This window comes from Saccostrea cucullata, unplaced genomic scaffold (genome assembly GCF_032062105.1).
Source record: "Saccostrea cucullata isolate Sc308-1 unplaced genomic scaffold, CSIRO_AGI_Scuc_v1 ctg197, whole genome shotgun sequence".
Classification (NCBI taxonomy): Eukaryota; Metazoa; Mollusca; class Bivalvia; order Ostreida; family Ostreidae; genus Saccostrea; species Saccostrea cuccullata.
Genome location: NW_026938805.1, coordinates 49,741 through 68,970, shown reverse-complemented (window position 1 = coordinate 68,970; position 19,230 = coordinate 49,741). Strand labels below are relative to the sequence as shown.

Here is a 19,230-nt window from a genome sequence, read left to right as displayed (position 1 = left end):
TCAACATATATCATGTACATAAATGTAAAAATAATTACACAATGTATACTAATAAATAGCATATTATTATATTATATACATGAGCATAAATTATTCTATAAAAATAACTTTTTATACAACAATTCCAAGTTGTAACAATGTGCTTTTCTAACAAGGAAATATACATTCTAACAGTTTCATCAGTTTTGAAAACGAGTGAAACAGTAACATACTGTATGATTCTAAATGTTTATGATCACTTCTCATACTGTGACCTCCCAAATAAATATTTCTGAATGAGACACAGAAAACATGTGCTTTGAATCCTGGGAAAATTGTAGAAAATTTACAGAGTCACAATGGCCCACAAAGTCCTGGAAACTACCTTCATAATAATCTATCAACTTGACGAGGCGCTCTGCAATGGAAGAAATGATCAGATTTGTTAAAACTGTCCAACATAAATACATGTACTTTGTAAGTGGAGTATTGAAACGTAAATGAAAGGTAAATGTTTTTTTTTAGCCTCCAAAATTCATGAAGAGATTGTATGAGAGGAATCTCACAATTTATATAGTATGTAGAACACTTTAATACAAGTAAAGTCTTGTGGTATTAATTCTGAAAAATAAATTAAAAGGATAGAGGTATCCAAAATTGCAAAAGAGATGGACTTGAGATTGTGCCATATTCAATTTATTTTTTCCCTCACCATTGACTCCTACTGCTATTAAAGGTGTTCCCTCTGCTATGTCCAAAGAATTAGGCCAGTGGGTTAGAGGGGCTGTTCTTATCACCTGTTCAAAGGAAGGGGAAAATTAAATCACAAATGTAAAACTCTTCATTTTAATACAGAACCTTTCCTTTATGGTCACTTTGGTGAAAAATAAATCTAGAATAAGTTCATTTTACTAAAAAAAACCAAACCTTTCTTTGTGATAGGCTGTAAAACTGAATACATTTCTGCATTCCATAACCAACATAAACCAGTATGTCGTCCTCTTCTGTTGAGAACTTAGCTAAAGATGGTGGCAGCTTTTCACAAGATTTCTGTATAATATAATAAAAAAAAATCATTTAATAGGAAAGGAAATCCTACATTGACTTTTAAATATTGCTGTCCTCCTCCAATCACATTTAAGTAGATGCACTTTACCTTGTCTTTGTTGCAGACAACTGATCCATCAGGCATAAAAGCTGGGGCAGGGAATGTCAGCCAATCAACAAGCTCACAGAAATCCTTGGTCCAATCAGATGACCAGACACTGACACGCCTATCAGCACTAGTAGCCAACCACAGGTAAGGTACAGACACTGGGGAATCCACCTCCTATAACAATATAATGTTATTAGATAGGTATAACTAAATTCTTCAGCAGTGCCTAAAGATAGTGCAAAGAATTAAGTATATTTAATTTGACACTGACCTGCCTAGTGGTGACATCTATGTTGGTGATGGGTGCCCCCTTATGGTCACTGATGACCCTTACAGTCATTCCAGTAGTGGGACTACTTACAGCAATCAAGCCATCACTTCCTCCAGAAATTATCATCCTCCCTGCAACAAACAAAGTACTATATCTCATGTTGAATCTCAGTACTGTCAAAGAATTGGAAACATTATAAACTTGCTTTCTCTCACCCATGACTAATTAAGTTTTGCAAGGATGAAAATATTGCAAATGCAAATGACGTAACTTCTAGAACACATACAGATTTTAGTCTTTATATTCTGTATGCAAAGTATTATACATTTGCAAACCAATGCAGATGTGTTCAAATGAATAAAGAAATAGCCCTAATATTGCTTTAACATTGTACTTTTCATAAAACATTATAAAATACTTTTAAGCAATAAATAAAAAGACTTTGATGGAATGATTACCTTCCGAGGAGAAACTGATGGCAGTAACAGAGACAGCGTGAGGATGCATCTTGAGGACCATCTCCTCCTTATTGATGTCAAACATCCTGACTGTGCCATCACTGTATCCTGCCACCACTAAAGGCAGGATCACTTTGTTCTTCTCATCCTCCTCTGTAGGAGGCTCTCCAGGAGCAAAGGCTAAACAGGTACATTTCTGAGAACCAACAGACTTCAAGTTACCAAAGCAAATAAAACTATGATTAAACTTGGGTATCTCAAATAGGATGGGTATCGTGAAATGATTTGGAAGTCCCAACCACTTATTATTTTAGCATATCTTGAAACCTCTCTATCTGGAAGTTTTTCTGGTTCCATCAAGTTCAAGATAACGAGTTTGTAGCATAGTTTAGATATCCTTCAAGTTTTAATTAATTACCCCCATATTCAATTTTACAATTTTTTAAATCAATCATAACAAGGTGTTCAGTTAATTTGTTCCTACCTGATTTAGGACCTGGAACTGGAGGGCCTGCTCTCTACTGCCAACACTCCACAGTCTGAGTGTTCCATCATCAGAACAGGAGGCCAAGTGTTCACTCCCAAAGCTTGACAGACTGTTTATCTAAACAATACATATTGATGCAAATCAGAAAATCATCTAACTTATGTATATAAAGAAAATGGCTACATGGAATTACTGAAGAATGTCAGGAAGAATTTAAACTCTTTCTACCTTTTGTACATGACTTGAGACAAGCCTGATGCTCTCCCTCTCCGGCCAGTTAATGTACCACAGAGTTCCAGAGGTTGTTCCCACAATGCCCTGCAAATACGTGTTAAATTTACAAGAATTATTTATTATTCTAAATTTCTTAAACTGACAAACCTTGAAACTTACCTCAACAGTTAACAATGTAATGTTTGACTAAAAAAGTCACAATAAACTAACCATATCTAGAGCTTCATCAAAAGATGCCGCCACCACTGAGCCATCAAGGTTCATTTCATCTTCCATAGTCAGACCACTACTGGGCATGCTCGGACCATCCCCTGACCTCATATCACTGACCCCCGTCAGTGACCAGATTCTAAGGTTCTTACCCACGCTGCCTGTCAACAAGCGTCCATTTCTACAGATCACAATCCCTGCAACAAAAAGATGTGTGATTGTAAACATATTGTTAATATGAATATTATCGTCAAACTTCATTATCTCAAAATTAATGGGCTTGAGAAAACTTAGATATCCAAATACTGAGGTTAAAATATCTGAAAAATAGTTGGAACTTCCAACTCACTTCAACATAACCATTGGATTTAAGATACTGATTATTTTATATGTCGAAGTTGTTCTGCATTTCAATTCATTATCTTCATAATATACAAAGCAATATTCTAAATATCCTGTGTCACATTTTAGCATCAGGTGACACTGACCTATTTCGGAGTTGTCTGCCTCCCAATGCATGAAGCATGTGTTGTGTCTGGTGTCCCAGGCTGACATTTTACCGTTGTTTGTGGAGACATACAAGGTGCTGTCACCAGAGAAATCCAGAGATGTGAACTCAACGACACTATTACTCTATAAATAAAGACAAATAATGAAGAAATGTTTACATCTTAGATCAAAAGAGTTTTTCAGTCATTCCTCTGGCATTTTACTTTTCTGATATACCTGGGTACATGATGGCAATGTTTGAGTTTGATTATGATTATGAGAATATTTATTGTTAACAAACGAGCCACACATATCCTAGAACACAGATCAAATACTTTGGCTCCAAAAATGACTTACCCCCTGCTTCTGCAACAGTTCCTCTGGCACATCTGCCTCATGAACATTGAGGCATGCATTATTTCTGGTTTCATCTAGAAGCCAGAAGAGCACAGATCCCCCCTGCCCTACGGACACAAACTCGTTAACAGAGAAAGGATCCCATCTAAGCTCATGAATGGCTGTGGTTGTCTTGGACGTTGTCAGGATTTCATAATTTAGTGTACTCCAGACCACAATGCAACAGTCCTGATAGTCCCCTGTAATGAAAAAGTCAATTTTTAGAGAGAAGGAAAGAGAAAAAAAATTGGATCAATTTGTATCTCTGTGTCACTTAGTTTCTTTTTGCTAATCTCTTTCATCATAACTGAAATTCTTGACTTTCATATGATCACTATTTATACATATACTATGGATGAAAAGGATCTACATCAGAGGTAACGCTGCAATCCATGCAGGTGATTTTCTGTGCTGAGCTATCCTACCATACCCATTTCCTTTTTACAATAGATACCGTATAACTGGATTTGTCTATGGGGTGCTATTTTTTGCAAAATTCTGCGATCAAGTCTTAATCGCAAAAAATACGTAAATAAAATCCGGAATTTTCAGTTGCGATCATCAAAGTTCTACTTTTACAGATACCGGAAGTATATATATAAAACATGCCATTGCACATTTTTCAATCGTATTTTACAGGTATTTTACTTGATATCAACAACAATTATTGTTTTTCGAATAAATAAAACGAATTCCTAAAGATTCAGTATTTATTTGTTCCTACATTGTATTTCATGATTTATTTACATGAAACCCGAATAGCAATTGTCGGTTTCGCTATTCCGTGGCTTGATCGGGTCCTTCACCAGTGCTTATCAGGTTTTTCTTAATCGGTATTCTGTCCTTGAGAAAAGAATTTCTTGTGTAATATTTCCCATACTGGGATTATATAAACTCTTTATAATCATAAATGAAAGTTCATAGTCTATGGGAACTTACTGAAACGAATTTCTATAAATTAATTTCAAAGAATTATCGTCTCGGTTTCAATTCAAAATAATTGTGACTTTGTTTCTAATTTACCCTGTGAATAATAACCCAATAATTATAACAACACACGGACGACCCACAGGTGTAGTGTCATCTATGTAAACACCCAATTAACAGCCCAAGGCCTTCACTGTTTCCAGGTAAGTTCAGACTGCATCTATTTTATGCTTGATTGGCGTGTATACAAGCGCAATCAAAACTTTGAGAGATAGAGAGTAAAATTCAATGAAATATCGAGAGATAGAAGTTCGAGAGATTAGGAGTAAATTTGCTAAGTTATATAGTCACCTGTATTTTAAATTGATTTGGTTTGTTCAATAGAAAATAAAAATAGACTTGATTGTTTAAATGTCTAGTAATAAAATTCAATAAAAATAGACTTTATTGTCAAAGTGAAATCGCAAAAATTAAAATCGCAAAAAATAAATATACCTATTTCAGGATCAAATCGCAAAAATTTGCACCCGCATTAAAAACCAGTTATACGGTATGCTTTAAGGTAAATATACAAGAAGTTGAGTACTAACCAACAGATATAAGGAATCGGTCGTCCCTGGAGTAGTCCAGACACACAATGTTATGTTCGTGGTGACTAAGCACTTTCTTACACACTTGCTGCTGAAGATCCCAGATACAAATCTGACTGGGAGAGATTCCAAATGACCCACTGGCTGAGGCCAACACCTGAAATGTCCACAGATTAAATCATGTAGTAAGTTCATATAAATGTAAAGAATATTCACAAGCAACTTCTACAAGTTTCCTGAAGGGTGTTTGATTTCTTGCAATGATTTACCTGACAATCATTCTGAATAGCTAATGTCGATATTTCTTCTGTGTGACCTGTACAATAAAACCAAAAAATATGAATTCTACAACTTTCTTCACATCATTAAACAATTAAATGTATAATAAAAGTTTTAAAATAAGACATATTACATGTAATAATAATAATTACCCATTAAGAAGTTCTGCTTGCCAGAATCCAAGTCTTCAATAATAATGCTAGCACCACAAGTATAGATGAAAAGACCTGAAATATTGAATGTCATATTTACAAAGCACTCCTGTATAGTCCATCATTACAAACCTTTTTAACTTCTTGACACAGTTGGTGAAATATCAATTCTGAAGTGGAGTGTGGCATACTGTCAATGCCTTCAAGATCGTAATTGGTATGTAGCTCCTAGATATTGCTACAATCTTAATGGATATGTTACTCTATTGGTTACACAGGGAAAGCTAGCATGTGTATTTGATGCCAGATACGTAGTTCAGTAGTTCTTAAGTTTAACCTATGCAGGGTTCCATAACAAACTTGTACCTGTGTCAGGGTGCCACACCATGTTACCGCGGCCATTACCATTATAACCAATCACAGACTTCAGTTTGACTCCGGCCTGGTTAGGAGGAGCTGTGTATCGCCTCTGGAATTTTGATATAAATCAGATAAAAGAACATTTTCAAGATCTGATCCACACTTTTCAATTTTTACAAAATTTGAACAATGAGGGAAAATGTATGAAAATTCCATTCCTAGCATAAGTAACACCAGCAATGATAATGTAAACTTTGATGCCTGATATAATTTCCAGTTAATATTCAAAATTTATAATTAAAAAAGTCACCTGAGCTAGACCATATTCTTTCTCCCTAGCTACAAAGTGCTTAGCACACAAAGGTTTGACTGGTTCCCCTACAGGAGAATTACTTTCTGGTCGCTTGCCAAAAGCTCTCTTTGTCTGGGTCTTGGATGGGGTATTTTGTCGACTGTTGTCTGCAGATCTCAACTTTTGATACGAATCTGATAAATTTTGTGGCATGTTCTTTTTAGGTAATATTTCCATCTGAAATTCCAAATAAAAAAAAAAATCATAAAATCTTTTTTTTATGCCACAATCAAATAAATAAATAAAAAAAAATCTTCTAATATAAAACAAGACATTATCTTTTCTAATTTTTTCAATCAAAGTACAGTTAATTCTTGATAAACCGCCACCTTTTGTAATTTAGAAATCATGGCGGTATAACGAATTTGGCGATGAATTGAATTTTCCATCTTTTAGGAAATAAGACATAGAGTTATCGTTCTTAGAAATACCATTTAGCGTTTCTATTCTTATTATCACATGTACATGTATATATAAACATATTTCTATGTTTGAAAATACTTCAAGTAATTTTTTTAATGTACAATTTTGCTAAAACAAAATATTCAGTTATGAAATTAAGACAAGTACATGTGTATGCATGTAAATCTGCACGTTTGATATTGAAAAAAAAATGCTGGGTCGATCGTCGTGATATATTGCCTATAGTACGCAAAATAAGTTCTTGAATAAATTCATTGTTTATGAAATCATTGTTAATGAAACGTTCACAATTTCTGACTTGTTAATAATTTTTAAGCAAACTTTGCATTGTTTTTAAAAGCAGAGATCATCAAAATATTTATCGTTATCGGCGTACTTTGCAACGACCGCTTTCGTGGCGAAGTGTTGATTTATAAATGGTTTTATTAAACAGAAAACAAAATTATTCTAACAGTTCATGTTAAAATTATTGTTTATTTAATTTACTTAATTGCACCTTGACTGGCTTTGCATGCTTTACAACAGGGATGACTGGCTTTGCATGCTTTACAACAGGGATAGCGTCAACCAATTAGCCGCGCTTCACTGACCACATGCACCTGTGGTGGTATTATCGAGATAATTGACACTTAAAAATGGACGTTTGTTGTGAAAACAGGGTGGCGGATGGCGGTATGCGAATTTGGCGTTATAAAGAGAATTTTATATAGCAGGAAAAACCTTCTTGGGAAATCATGGCGGTAATGCGAAAATGGCGATGAATCGAATGGCGATAATTCGAGAATTGACTGTACATGCATCTGTAATATTAGTTTCATAAATATGTCTGATATTAAAACAGAAGAGCAGACTTCAACTTACATAATCACATTCACTTTTTTGGTCTATCATAATGTTCCTCTCTGATGTTCTATCTGCTAGTACAGAACTGCTGACAGTATCTGAAACACAATAAAAAAATATCTAACTAAAACCCCAAAGAACTAGGCATTGACCAACAACTTTAGGTCTTTAAATTTAGGTCAGTTTTACTTGATTGAATATCACTTGTGTGAAAAGGACAGAAAAATGAACAAATTTTCATTTCAAATCAAATACAAACCATCATAGACTTTGTGTATTGAACTCAGGTCAGCTACTCGTCCTGGTGATGACCTTAGTGACCTTGGAGGGTGAAGGTCAGCAATATGACCTGGTGACCCTGCACTGGTAGGTCTCATAGGTCTGGGTGGGGTTCTGCGAGGCATATCTAGGTATGTATCAGCCAGGCTTTTACTTAAATCCTGTAAGCTGTCACCAACTCTTTCTGTGAAGGAAGTAAAATTTAAGCATTTAAGGTCAGACGATACGTTCCCCAAATTTCTGTTTTGTATATCTTCATAATGTATGAAAAATATACTAAATTTTTATTACTTTCTGAATTCTAAACCTGTTTTTAATTGTTTTTAAAAATTCAAAACACTCAAAATGTAAATTTTGGAAAACTAATTTTTTCCCTAAAGGATTATATAAGAAATTCCATCATCTGGTACCTCACACAAATGCCTGGTATAAAGGTACCTCAATTTTTTGTGAGTAAACATATTAAAGTAGTATTTGTTCAATAATAAAGTCTTGGAAAAAATTATATATTATTGAGGAACGTCTCGTCTGTCCTTAAAAAATATGTCAAAGACATCAGGTAGAAAAAGATATAAAGTATTTAGATGGAAAAACAAACCTGGTTGGGGGTAAGTTGGAAAACTTGTTTCCCTCACTTGTCTTCCCCTGAAAATAAATTTATTGACAGTTATTTAAAGCTTACTGATATCAACAATTTTACAGAAAAAGCTTATGACTTCAATGGTCTTTTTCACATGCTTCAATCTAAAACTAAACAAAGTCCAATAATACTTCAACCCAAACTTAATATTCTTTTCATTTAGCTGGAGTGCTACAGTATGTGTCCATTAAAAATTATGCATTTACTAGATAATTATTTATAAACATGAAAATTTACTCATTAGGTGGTGAAGGGGGTCTGAAAGCCATGAAGTCCCACAAATAAATGGCTTCCCCAACACTGAGGACATTCTTCCCATCTGGTGTCCAAATCACCTTACTCACGTTCTCAGAATGGCCAATGAAAACCTGTTTTAACAGATTTAATGATGGAAACACTTTTAACATTTCAATGCAACAAAAGATTTACAAATTATGTTCAAATAGTAATGAATACTTCAGGAAATATTACTCTCAATCAAATAAAAATTATCAGGTTTAAGTTTTTCAAATTACCTGAAAGTTGATATCCAGTTTCATGTTGTAATCCCAAACTTTAATAACTTTGTCCCCACAGGTCACAAGATAGCGCCCTGTCTCTGACACGGCCAGACAACTGCAGCCAGTGCGATGGATGTTTCCAATCTGAGAAACAAATTTAAATTTAGAATTGTTAAAATAAATGTGGATTTATTCAAACCAAGGTAAGTTTAGTATTACAAATAAATCCAATACATGTGTATTAACCTCTGAGAGAAGTCTGCCAGACTTGGCATCAAACTTAAGGAGTTTGTTGTTGGCTGTAGTCACCAGGAGATGCCCCACACTCTCAGGTGCGAAGTAGACTCGCTCAGCTGAGTCCAAGTTATCAGACTTAGAGTCACAGGAACTGCTACTGGATACGTCTATCCTCAGTACCTGTTGAAAGAAAAATTTACATACATGTATCACACATTTATGCTTTCAGGAGCGGAATTGCTTTAAAAATTTATTAATAATTGAAAATATTCATAGTTTATCATTTTCTAAAATGTATACTCTAAACACAATTTCCTTAGCATCTACAGTATTTTTTGTTGTACTTTTTGCCTGTTTCATACATTATAAAGATTTTCATTTATGTACAGAAATTAATTTACAAGCTGAGAATTACAGATCCAATGACAATGAACATCCTGTGTCTTTTCAACAGATATTGAAACCAGTCTAATTCAAATTAAGGATTGTTTACAACATACATGATAGAATCCCAAACTGACAATAATTAAATATACCTCACTTAGGGACTTGGCATCTGCCACACAAACTGTAAACTCTGACGGCCCAATGAATGCCACCCTCCTTCCATCGGGGCTCACAGCGATGGCCTCTGGTCCCAGTCTATCTGTCCTGACCACCGTGTTGGCTAGCAGTCTCAGTAGTGTGTAACGGTCAGATTCAGCATCATACAGAGACATGGAGCCCAGGGAACAGGCACTGTACAAAAAGTCCCCCACCGGGGAGAAGGCCAGGCCTATAATCTTACCACGATGCTGTCTACAAAAACAATAATAACACAGAATAATGAAATACAGATATTTATGAAATGTTTTATTGTAAAATTTAGGTTACATGATCGTAAACTGTATGTTAATTCCTCTCTTTTTATTACAGTTATTACCATAATTGAGATTTTATTCACAAAGATTCTGTAAAAAGTGGTGGTTAAAATATGATAAAAAAAATAGATTACAAACTTTGAATGTTTAACACATAGATATAGGTCTTTTCTTACTTGTGTTCAGCTAGCATGCTGGTTGTTTGGACATTGAACACACGGACGACTCCACTCTCAAAACCACAGGCAAATATCTGGCGAGAGGGATGGTAGGCAATGGCACAGGGACACTCATTAGGAGCACTAAAATCATACAGCTGTAAAAAGCACAAATCTATTAAAAGGAAGGCTTTTCAAACAATATATCATTGTTGAATTGACACCATGATTCATAGTACAGGTGCATGAACCATTGTCATAAAAGACTCATTAGATAAAATGTAATTACCTGTTGTAGGGTTTCTGAGTCCCACACTCGGATGGTGAAGTCGCTGGACACAGTGGCCATGTGCTTCCTATAGGGGTCCACAGCTACCCCAGAAATCCTCCCCGTGTGGGACCTCATGACAGTGGTGTACCCACGGGTGGAAATGTCCAGTATACCTAGGTTACCCTGTTGGAGTACAAAAGCAAAAAGAATATAGCACAACAGTTATGGGATAAACTTTTTTAAGATGATAAAGCTTACATAAATTTTAATTTTTAAACTAACAGTGGAAGTTCCTGCAAGAATTTTCATTCCATCTGCTGAGAAGTCCACAGCTGTTACTGGTCCTTCATGTTCTGAAAATTGACAAATTCAATGTAAAGTGACTACCACAAATCATAGCAAGAGGTGGAGTAACATTTAAAGCTTTTTTTTTAATCAATGAAATTAAACTCTACTAAACAGTTCATACCAGCTTCAAGATACACATGCTCAAAGTCCAGAGGCCACAATCTCAGGTATCCATCATCTGACCCCATGACACAGAACGTCTCGTTAACACTCATACAGTTTATTGCTAATCCTGTACCTAAATAAAATGAAAGGCATGAAAATTCATCTTTGAAAAATTTGAGATCAAGTTTGAACATTGTTAAAGTAACTTTTCCTGACCTTTTTGCTTGTCCTTGCTTGCCTTGCTTTCATTAGGCAGCAGTCTGCGTACATGTTTAATGGTCACTTTCTGTAGGTCAATCTCAAACACATGGCCTGTCTTACTACATGCATAACTGAAAAAAAAACATATATTATCCAATTTTTTTTCTTCAAATCCTTATTTTCTTGCTCTCATTTTCAACATAAACAGTTTTATACCATTGTTAGAATCAATCAAATTTATTTTCTATTTTCAAGTCATATTAAGCATCTCCAGTCATCATTGACTGTTTTATAGATTTCCTAAAATTCTAAAATAATAAAATAGTATAGATAGTTATAGACTTGGGCTGGGATTCTTTTAAGTATCTTTATGAATCCCAGCCCAAGTCTATAACTCATGCACAAAGCAATTCCATAACTTACACACAAAACAAGTCTATAACTTACACTATCCTGTCTGCTGGGTCTTTGTCAGCATGATAACCTGCCTCAAAACAGACATCAGTGAACTCCATCAAATGATACTCCCCTAGATTGACAGGTGCTGACCTCAGTTGACCTTCTTTGACCCTCCATAACCTCACATTGTCACGCCCACATGAGACCATTCTATCAAACATTCATTTCATGCAATGAAATGTCATTTGTATACTCACTAAAACTCTTGTGATTAGTTGAACTTCTTGTAATAATGATCATATGTTTTACCTAGTGTCGTCAAATGCAGCAATTTTCATCCTTGAAATATCTACATCAGAGTGGGCTTTAGCCATCACACTGATCTCCCGACTCTTCATCACTTTTGAAGTGTTCCAAATCACAACCATCTAAAATGTAAAATAGCATTGATCCCAACATCTAAAGGATTTTGATAATACTTTCATTTTTTTACAGTACCACCCCACACACTGCACAGGGCATGCATTACAAGAAGTCAAAGATAAAATTTGCAAAATACACAGACAGATGAGATTTTACAGTAACAACATAAAAATGCAACAGTGGAAAATATAAACACATACACTAATAAATAAACTAAATGGGCTTACATTCTTTCCATGGTTATCTTTTCCAACCCCACAAAGAGTGCTGCCTCTATGAGAAAAACTGGGAAAAAGACAACAGAATAGCACATAAATGATGCAATATTTGAAATGAATTACAGATTTGTTTGATGAATTATGATAAAATCATGATATCTACATTAAGTGAATATATCAAATATATATTATAAAATTATGTCTTTAAATAATATCCAATACTCCTAAACTATTTTAATACTTATATACATGTACTAGATGTACTTTTTAAACAAAGATTTTCTCCATTTATCTACCTTAGAGAGTGAAGTGAGTGAGCGTGTGTCTTGGTCATGGCCATACATTCCCCTGTGTCAAACTTCCAGAGTCTGACGACACTGAGAGGCCCCGTCTGTCCTGAAGCCAGCAGAGTTCCAGCACCATTCAACCCTATACAGGACACCTGGTATATAGAAAATAGATCTTAATACTTTGCGCTACTTCCTAAGTGATTCAAATTGATTTGGTCTAATAAATAATAAAGAACTGCTAAAGTCCAACAGGGCCTCGTAGTTTGTTACAAATAATCTTTCTGCCATTTTATTACTGTTATGTTACTAATTTAAAAAGGTGCTAAAAAAATTGGATGGCAGATGGATGGACCCTGTTACTTCTTTGGAAACAAACAATTATAATAAAAGTGGAATTCTAATTAAATTTACTTTATCAGTGTGACCAATGAAGAATCTCTGGTGGCCATTGTTTACTTTCATTGCTACAACAACAGCATGACATGGGTAAATGACTGTAGATCCATCAGATGTCCAAAGTGCCTGAAATGTATGAAATAAATACAAGTTTTCTCTTTGTTTTCAGGTTGACATACAAAAGGAGAAAGGACAACATAACTAAGGGACCAGCTACAGTAACAATATTCAACCCTGAGTATAACCCTAAAGGAGCAGAAATATAACACTCCTGAAGGAGCAGCAGTAAAAATAAGTTACTCAAAAAAGGAGCAGCAGTAAAAATAAGTTACTCAAAAAGGAGCAGCAGTAAAAATAAGTTACTTAAAAAGGAGCAGCAGTAAAAATAACTTATTCAAAAAGGAGCAGCAGTAAAAATAACTTACATCCCTAAAGGAGCATCCACCAAATCCCACTATTCTTTTCAGTCGCAGGATTGGGTCTGGTTCAAGACTCTACAAAATTAAATGTAAATAAAGCAATTTTAAGCATCATTTGGACATAAAAAAGGTGGAATTTTTTTGTCAGAAATTAATGAAATCTGAATTAGTGTCTCATAAACAATTTTTAATACTCGATAAAATTTATTCTTTAGGTACCTTGCAATCAGGATTTTTGGGCTGTAAATATGAGCCAGTGGATACTTTTGTAATTTGTCTTGGCTAAAATAAATAAGGTTCTTAAAATAATAAATAATTTTAAAAAAGCAATAAAAAATCAGAGAATTATATTTTCCTTTCTCATCAAATGCAGTAAAAAGCATTGTAAGTACCATGTACATTAAAAAATGGTGAGTGGTAAGACCTCATGTGATATCTAAATAAATACACTTTTTAAAATTTATTTTATCCTTGAGCTTTTGGCTTCTGTGGTAAAATACATTTTATATAATTTTATGAAATTTATGTAGAAAAAATTATGAAGTCGAGTGCTGGTTCCCCCACCTTCCCAGTTTTTGGATCCTCCTGGTGAACCAGCACCTCCTCCTCAGGGTGGGCAAAAACATGGACCTCCCCCGCCGAGTCCTGTACAATACTGACATCATCCACCCCCACAAACGGTAGCTCACTGGTCACCTTGTGCCGCTTCATTTTCTTGAAAAAAGGAAGTTACATGTAAAAATCCAAAAATTTTTTTAAGAACAATATGCGAGTCCTAATGGGAAAATCTTGCACCAATTTATAAAAGAGGCCACTTGCAGACCAACTTTGTATCATTTGCAAGGTATAGTCAATATCAAGCTCATTTCATGCCATTAACATTTCAAATCTGATTCCACTAACCTGTTTAGGTTGTGTGATTTTGTTGATCATGGTTACTCTATCCGAGACACACTGACTGACATTCACTGTACGAGATGCCACTCTCTTCGGCTCAGATTCACTGGGAACATCTGTCAAAATATACAAGGTAAACTGTTAGAACTTTTAAAACACAAAAGCTATTTCCAATAACACAATCAACACTTATGAGGACTGAAACAAGATTGTTTTTATACAGTAAATACTTACTGCATGCATATTGAAGAGTGGTAATGTGAATGTAAATGAAAGCTGGATATCACAGCCTTTACCAACCTTGTCTGATTTCTGGGTCATCAGAAAACTGTATTGAATCAAAGGGTTTCTTTGTGCTGTCATTTGGAAATCTAAGGAAACAGAAATACATCTTAACAGAAGTACAAGTACATCTTCTATTGATAAATACACTGTACATGTACACATAAAATGATATGGAGACAATGAGATTCAGCCAAATTTTATTCAATTTAAACTGTACTACCAATATGTTGTAGCTTCTCACCAAAATATTTTTGACTCTCACTAGGCATCGCTATGCAAATTAAAAAGGAAGTCACTACCTCCTGTAAAGTCATATTTTGGACCTGATCATAGTTGATCTTATGACCTTCCATAAAGGAATGAATGCTTCAGGACTTAAGCCATTATGACAGTCATATGATGTAAGAAGTTCGTAATACAAACCTGATAAAATCATACAGATCGTTCCAGTTTTCTCCTCTTTGGGTGGGGAAGGACATTTCTCTACACATAGGATTTAGTCCTTTACCCAACAGACCAGCCTTCTTTGCTTTCTCAACTGTGAGACCTAAAATTTGTTTTAAAGTAGAGAATAACCATCTGTTTTATTAATTATTCTAACTACATGTATATGCATGCATCAAACAATTCTTGGAGCAAATTAACAAAGCATAAAAGCCATGTACCAGGTATATAATGATAATGGGAAATGCACTGTCAACATCAGCCTTATGGATTATTAAGGTTACCTGGTTCATACAGATTATCACTGGTGAATATATTTTTGACCATCATATTGGCACACAGTCTGACACTTTTGAGGTAGGAGAATTTTCTGTTCAGATATAATGACAAGACGTGGCTGAAGTCCATACATAAAACTGTCCATCTAGTGGCCAATGGAGCCACACCACCATGATCTAAAACATAAAAATCATAACAGCATTGAAATTTATCAAAAATTATCAGCTATATGAACATGGGATATAAATCTGATGACCAGTCTGAGAGATGTCATCTACTGGTACTTTTTTACATCCAATATATTGTACAAAAGCTAAGGATAAAGTATGACCTGAAATAAGAGTCTTTAGACACTAGATGAGCACATATATATCAATAAATTTACCCCAACAAAATATATCCAGCAAACTCAATTCCACAAGAGACAAGCCAAGAAATTAGGTGAAATTATTGTTAGATTGTATCAGGAAGTGTTAACTTCAGTTGCATCACTATTTATTCATATCAAAATAATGGAATGCACAGGTACTAGATGACATTGATGATGCAGACAACTTACACCAAATTCTTTGAGAGCCAGTCACTAATCATACATGATTGCTGTTTACACACAAGTTACATGTGGAGTATTTTTTTCTACATACCTTTAGTACTTCCACGGGCTGCTAACGAATGAACAGATCCTTTAGGGGTGTTACACAGAAAAGGAAACTGGAGCCATGTAGATGTTGACTTAAATTCTTTGAACAAATTTGAAAATGAGATTCTTACAACAAGATTGTCTTGTGTAGCCACATCAATATGCACCACAAAGTACTTTGTTGGAATAGGTTTGAACAGAATGTAGATATATTTTCCTGTAAGTCCCAAGGACTGGGTCTGTAGCTTTGGTAATTGGATGTAGTTCCCAGCAGGGATAGAGCCAGTTATCTTGTACACAGTACATTTGATGGCTTTGTCCTAATATTGAAAAAAAATGTCATGATTCAATTATTATTTAAAACACATTTACAAGTATGAAAATAACCATTTAGTCAGATTGAGGCTACAAAAAAAACTCTGTCTTACCATGATAGCACTGACATCCCCCTCTTTTGTAGCTTTTTTCCATGATGCCACATCAAGGTGTTTGAATACATTAACATAGGGATGCTGCCAAACTGAAATATAATTATATCACTGAGGTAACATTGAAAACAGTAATATTTGATTCTTATCTAGTAACCATCTCTGAGACTCATGTTAAACATTTTTTTTTTTGTAATCAGTGGGAAAATGGGAATAAAACTGATTAAATGTAATATCCTTATACATACTTTGTAGTTTGTTTGTGTTTCAGCATATGTGGAAGTTGTTTATGTATGATTTACATCAGCAATAAATTCTTCAGTCCATAATATGTCAATTATTAGACTCAAAAATGAAGTGTAAACTTTATCTTTGATCCCCCCCCCAAAAAAAATCAGAAATAAATAGTAACCAGTAATATTCCCTCCAAAATAGCCATTTAATCACTTTGGGTTATAAAAATGCATTTTATTGAGCTGCAGATCTGTACCTTGCTGGTCTGAAAGTAACACTGAATGGCCAATAAGAGAGTTACAGTGCTCTCCAATGAAAAAAATAACTTATTGCACACAAAAAGTGTGCCATCTCTCCATATATTTAAGCTGCCATTTCAAAATATTACCGTGTATTCTTCTCACATTTTGAGTTGAATTGGAGTGTGACTAAAATGGGTAGCGAAACCCGGGCCGGGCCGGGATTTTCGATAACGAAAACCGGGTTTTTGATAATCACGAAATAAATACTCATTCTTTCTTCATGAAATTTACAACCTCTCTGACATAGTTTATTATTCTAGGATTGGCCTTCGCTGAAAGTTTTAGGTCAAAATGTTGTGTTTTTCAATGATTATCACCGATTGCCCTTTTCCAAGTGACTAAAATGGGTAGCGAGCCTGGATTACTCATTTTGGCGATTTATACTTGTTTCGTGCAGTGTGTGTTACAATTATTTCATTTGGATCTTTGAAATTTCAATAAAATCTGAAACGTTTAACTGTTGCAGTTATAAATCACGATTATTGAAAATATACGCATTTTTTGCACACCTGGGATTGGTCCGAATCTCATTAAATTTTGCAAAACCTTTTATTATTCATTTATAAAACTTATCAGATAATGACATATAATTGAAATATAAATGACTCTTTTTTTATTTACATATTTTTATTATTTTTTTCTAATTTATTTCTTAGATGTATCTCGGCCCTATTTTGGCAAAAAATCTACATTCATTGGTATTCAAAAATTAAAATTGTGTCCTTTACCGCCATGTTGTAAACAAAACGCGTGCGCAGCTTCTTTGAAATTGTTAACTTGATCATCAAATGTGTCTATGAAAAATGCCAAAAACCCTAATAATTGAGATTTAATTTCATAATGATTGAACAATTTAACTATTTGAAGTTAATAAACAATCATTAAATGCAAATATCACAAACACTTTCGATGCATTAAAATTGTTAATCGTCAATATTCATTGATAATATATTGAAATTCACACAATAATTAACATCGAAAAACAAAACATTTTGATTTAACATTTATAAAACAGAAGGCAAAACCTATACTTATAAACTATGTCTGTAAATTTCATGGCTAGAAAAATCAGTATTTATCTTAATTAAAAAACCCGGAAAACTTATAAAGTTGTTTCCCGGGGGTTGCGGTACCCATTTTAGTCACACTCGTTGAATTGCAATGTAACAGGAATGGAAAAAAATGCCATAGACAATGTCAGGATTCAACACCCCCTTCCCTGCCCTGAATCTACAGTCACTCAGGTGCTCTACCAACTGAGCTATCTGGCCACTGGCACTAAAACCTCTCTGATTTCCATACTTTATCCCCATTCCATTCCATCCTCTCTCAGACAATCATCCCTGTCACTAAACATCAATCTTATTTTGGTTTATTGTTTTTGTTTAGCAAGACCAAAGGAAGTTTCCCGAGGGTAATCTACGAGTATTGTATTGTGTTTGGTGTTGTGTGTGTGTTCAGTTATTGCAAAGGATGATAAAATTTCAATAAAATCTCAAGTATGTCTTGACAGTTATAAATACGAAATCGCACGTTTTAGACAAGTTTTGTCATGCTCCGAATCTCAATAAATTTTGCAAAAATGTGATGAATATTCATTTATGAAACAAACTTACGCTGTGACATTTTCACAATAACTGATTCTTTTTTGTCCAAAGAGTGCAATTAACTTCAAATGACCCTATTTTGGCAAAAACGGTCTTCATATAGTAATCAAAAATTAAAATATGTATCCTTTACCGCCATGTTGTAAACAAAACGCGTGCGCAGCTTCTTTGAAATTGTTAACTTGATCATCAAATGTGTCGTATCGCACCTGCCATACTTTGCCTACTTATGAGTAAAAGAAAAAAATCACATCGTTTTAGTCTAAATAAAATCATTTAAACAGTATACCTGCACAGTTTGGGTAAATTGTTGTTACTGTGGTTCGTCCGGCTATCCCTTCTTCTGAACAGTCAGTTTTAAAATTGTTATAGTCATCAATATTCATTGATAATATATTGATCATTCACACAATAATTAACTTGCTTAGTAAAGAACTTTATTATCTTTTATTTATTAAACAAATATGGCATAGAAAGCTTGTAAACCACTTCACTCATCTGAGACTTAAGCTATGGCTAGGAAAAATCAGTTCAAAATTAATTGAAAAAAGTGAAAACTTATAAAGTTGTTTCAGGGGGTTGCGGTTATGTTTTGAACATACTTGACTCTACACTACATTGGGATGCTTTTGAAAAAAAAATACATAAAAGGGCTTTGTTGTTCTACGATTTTTAAAGAGCCCCCCTTTGAACTGATATCTGTGTAAAACTTTGTGGCCCCACCCTACCATGAGGGATAACAATTTAAACAAATGTAAATCTTC

At 34.3% G+C, this 19,230-nt stretch overlaps 1 protein-coding gene across 1 annotated transcript; it reads right to left on the bottom strand.

Moving 5' to 3' along the window:
• LOC134251383 (WD repeat-containing protein 90-like) lies at positions 1-18,611 on the bottom strand. Its single transcript, XM_062733782.1, has 43 exons — positions 18,476-18,611; positions 16,324-16,415; positions 15,900-16,215; positions 15,261-15,431; positions 14,956-15,079; positions 14,548-14,618; positions 14,254-14,363; positions 13,915-14,064; positions 13,570-13,632; positions 13,357-13,425; positions 12,947-13,057; positions 12,542-12,687; positions 12,255-12,312; positions 11,914-12,032; positions 11,653-11,814; positions 11,221-11,336; positions 11,021-11,137; positions 10,834-10,904; positions 10,570-10,734; positions 10,299-10,438; positions 9,799-10,060; positions 9,272-9,442; positions 9,041-9,169; positions 8,763-8,893; positions 8,484-8,530; positions 7,866-8,069; positions 7,625-7,704; positions 6,299-6,517; positions 5,995-6,097; positions 5,629-5,703; positions 5,467-5,513; positions 5,198-5,354; positions 3,642-3,880; positions 3,284-3,428; positions 2,796-2,992; positions 2,580-2,669; positions 2,349-2,468; positions 1,865-2,060; positions 1,407-1,537; positions 1,136-1,309; positions 907-1,029; positions 692-776; positions 1-397 (listed from the first exon to the last, which is right to left on the bottom strand). Exons 1-43 carry the CDS (start codon positions 18,483-18,485, stop codon positions 243-245), a joined length of 5,661 nt encoding a protein of 1,886 aa, XP_062589766.1. The 5' UTR covers positions 18,486-18,611; the 3' UTR covers positions 1-242.
• Positions 18,612-19,230: the final 619 nt, after the last annotated feature.

Coding starts and splice junctions, on each gene's coding strand:
- LOC134251383 (XM_062733782.1), bottom strand. Junction 9,443..9,798: donor ATGCCAAGTCCCTAAGTGAG/GTATATTTAATT, acceptor TTCTTTCAACAG/GTACTGAGGATAGACGTATC. Junction 7,705..7,865: donor AATACACAAAGTCTATGATG/GTTTGTATTTGA, acceptor ATTGTGTTTCAG/ATACTGTCAGCAGTTCTGTA.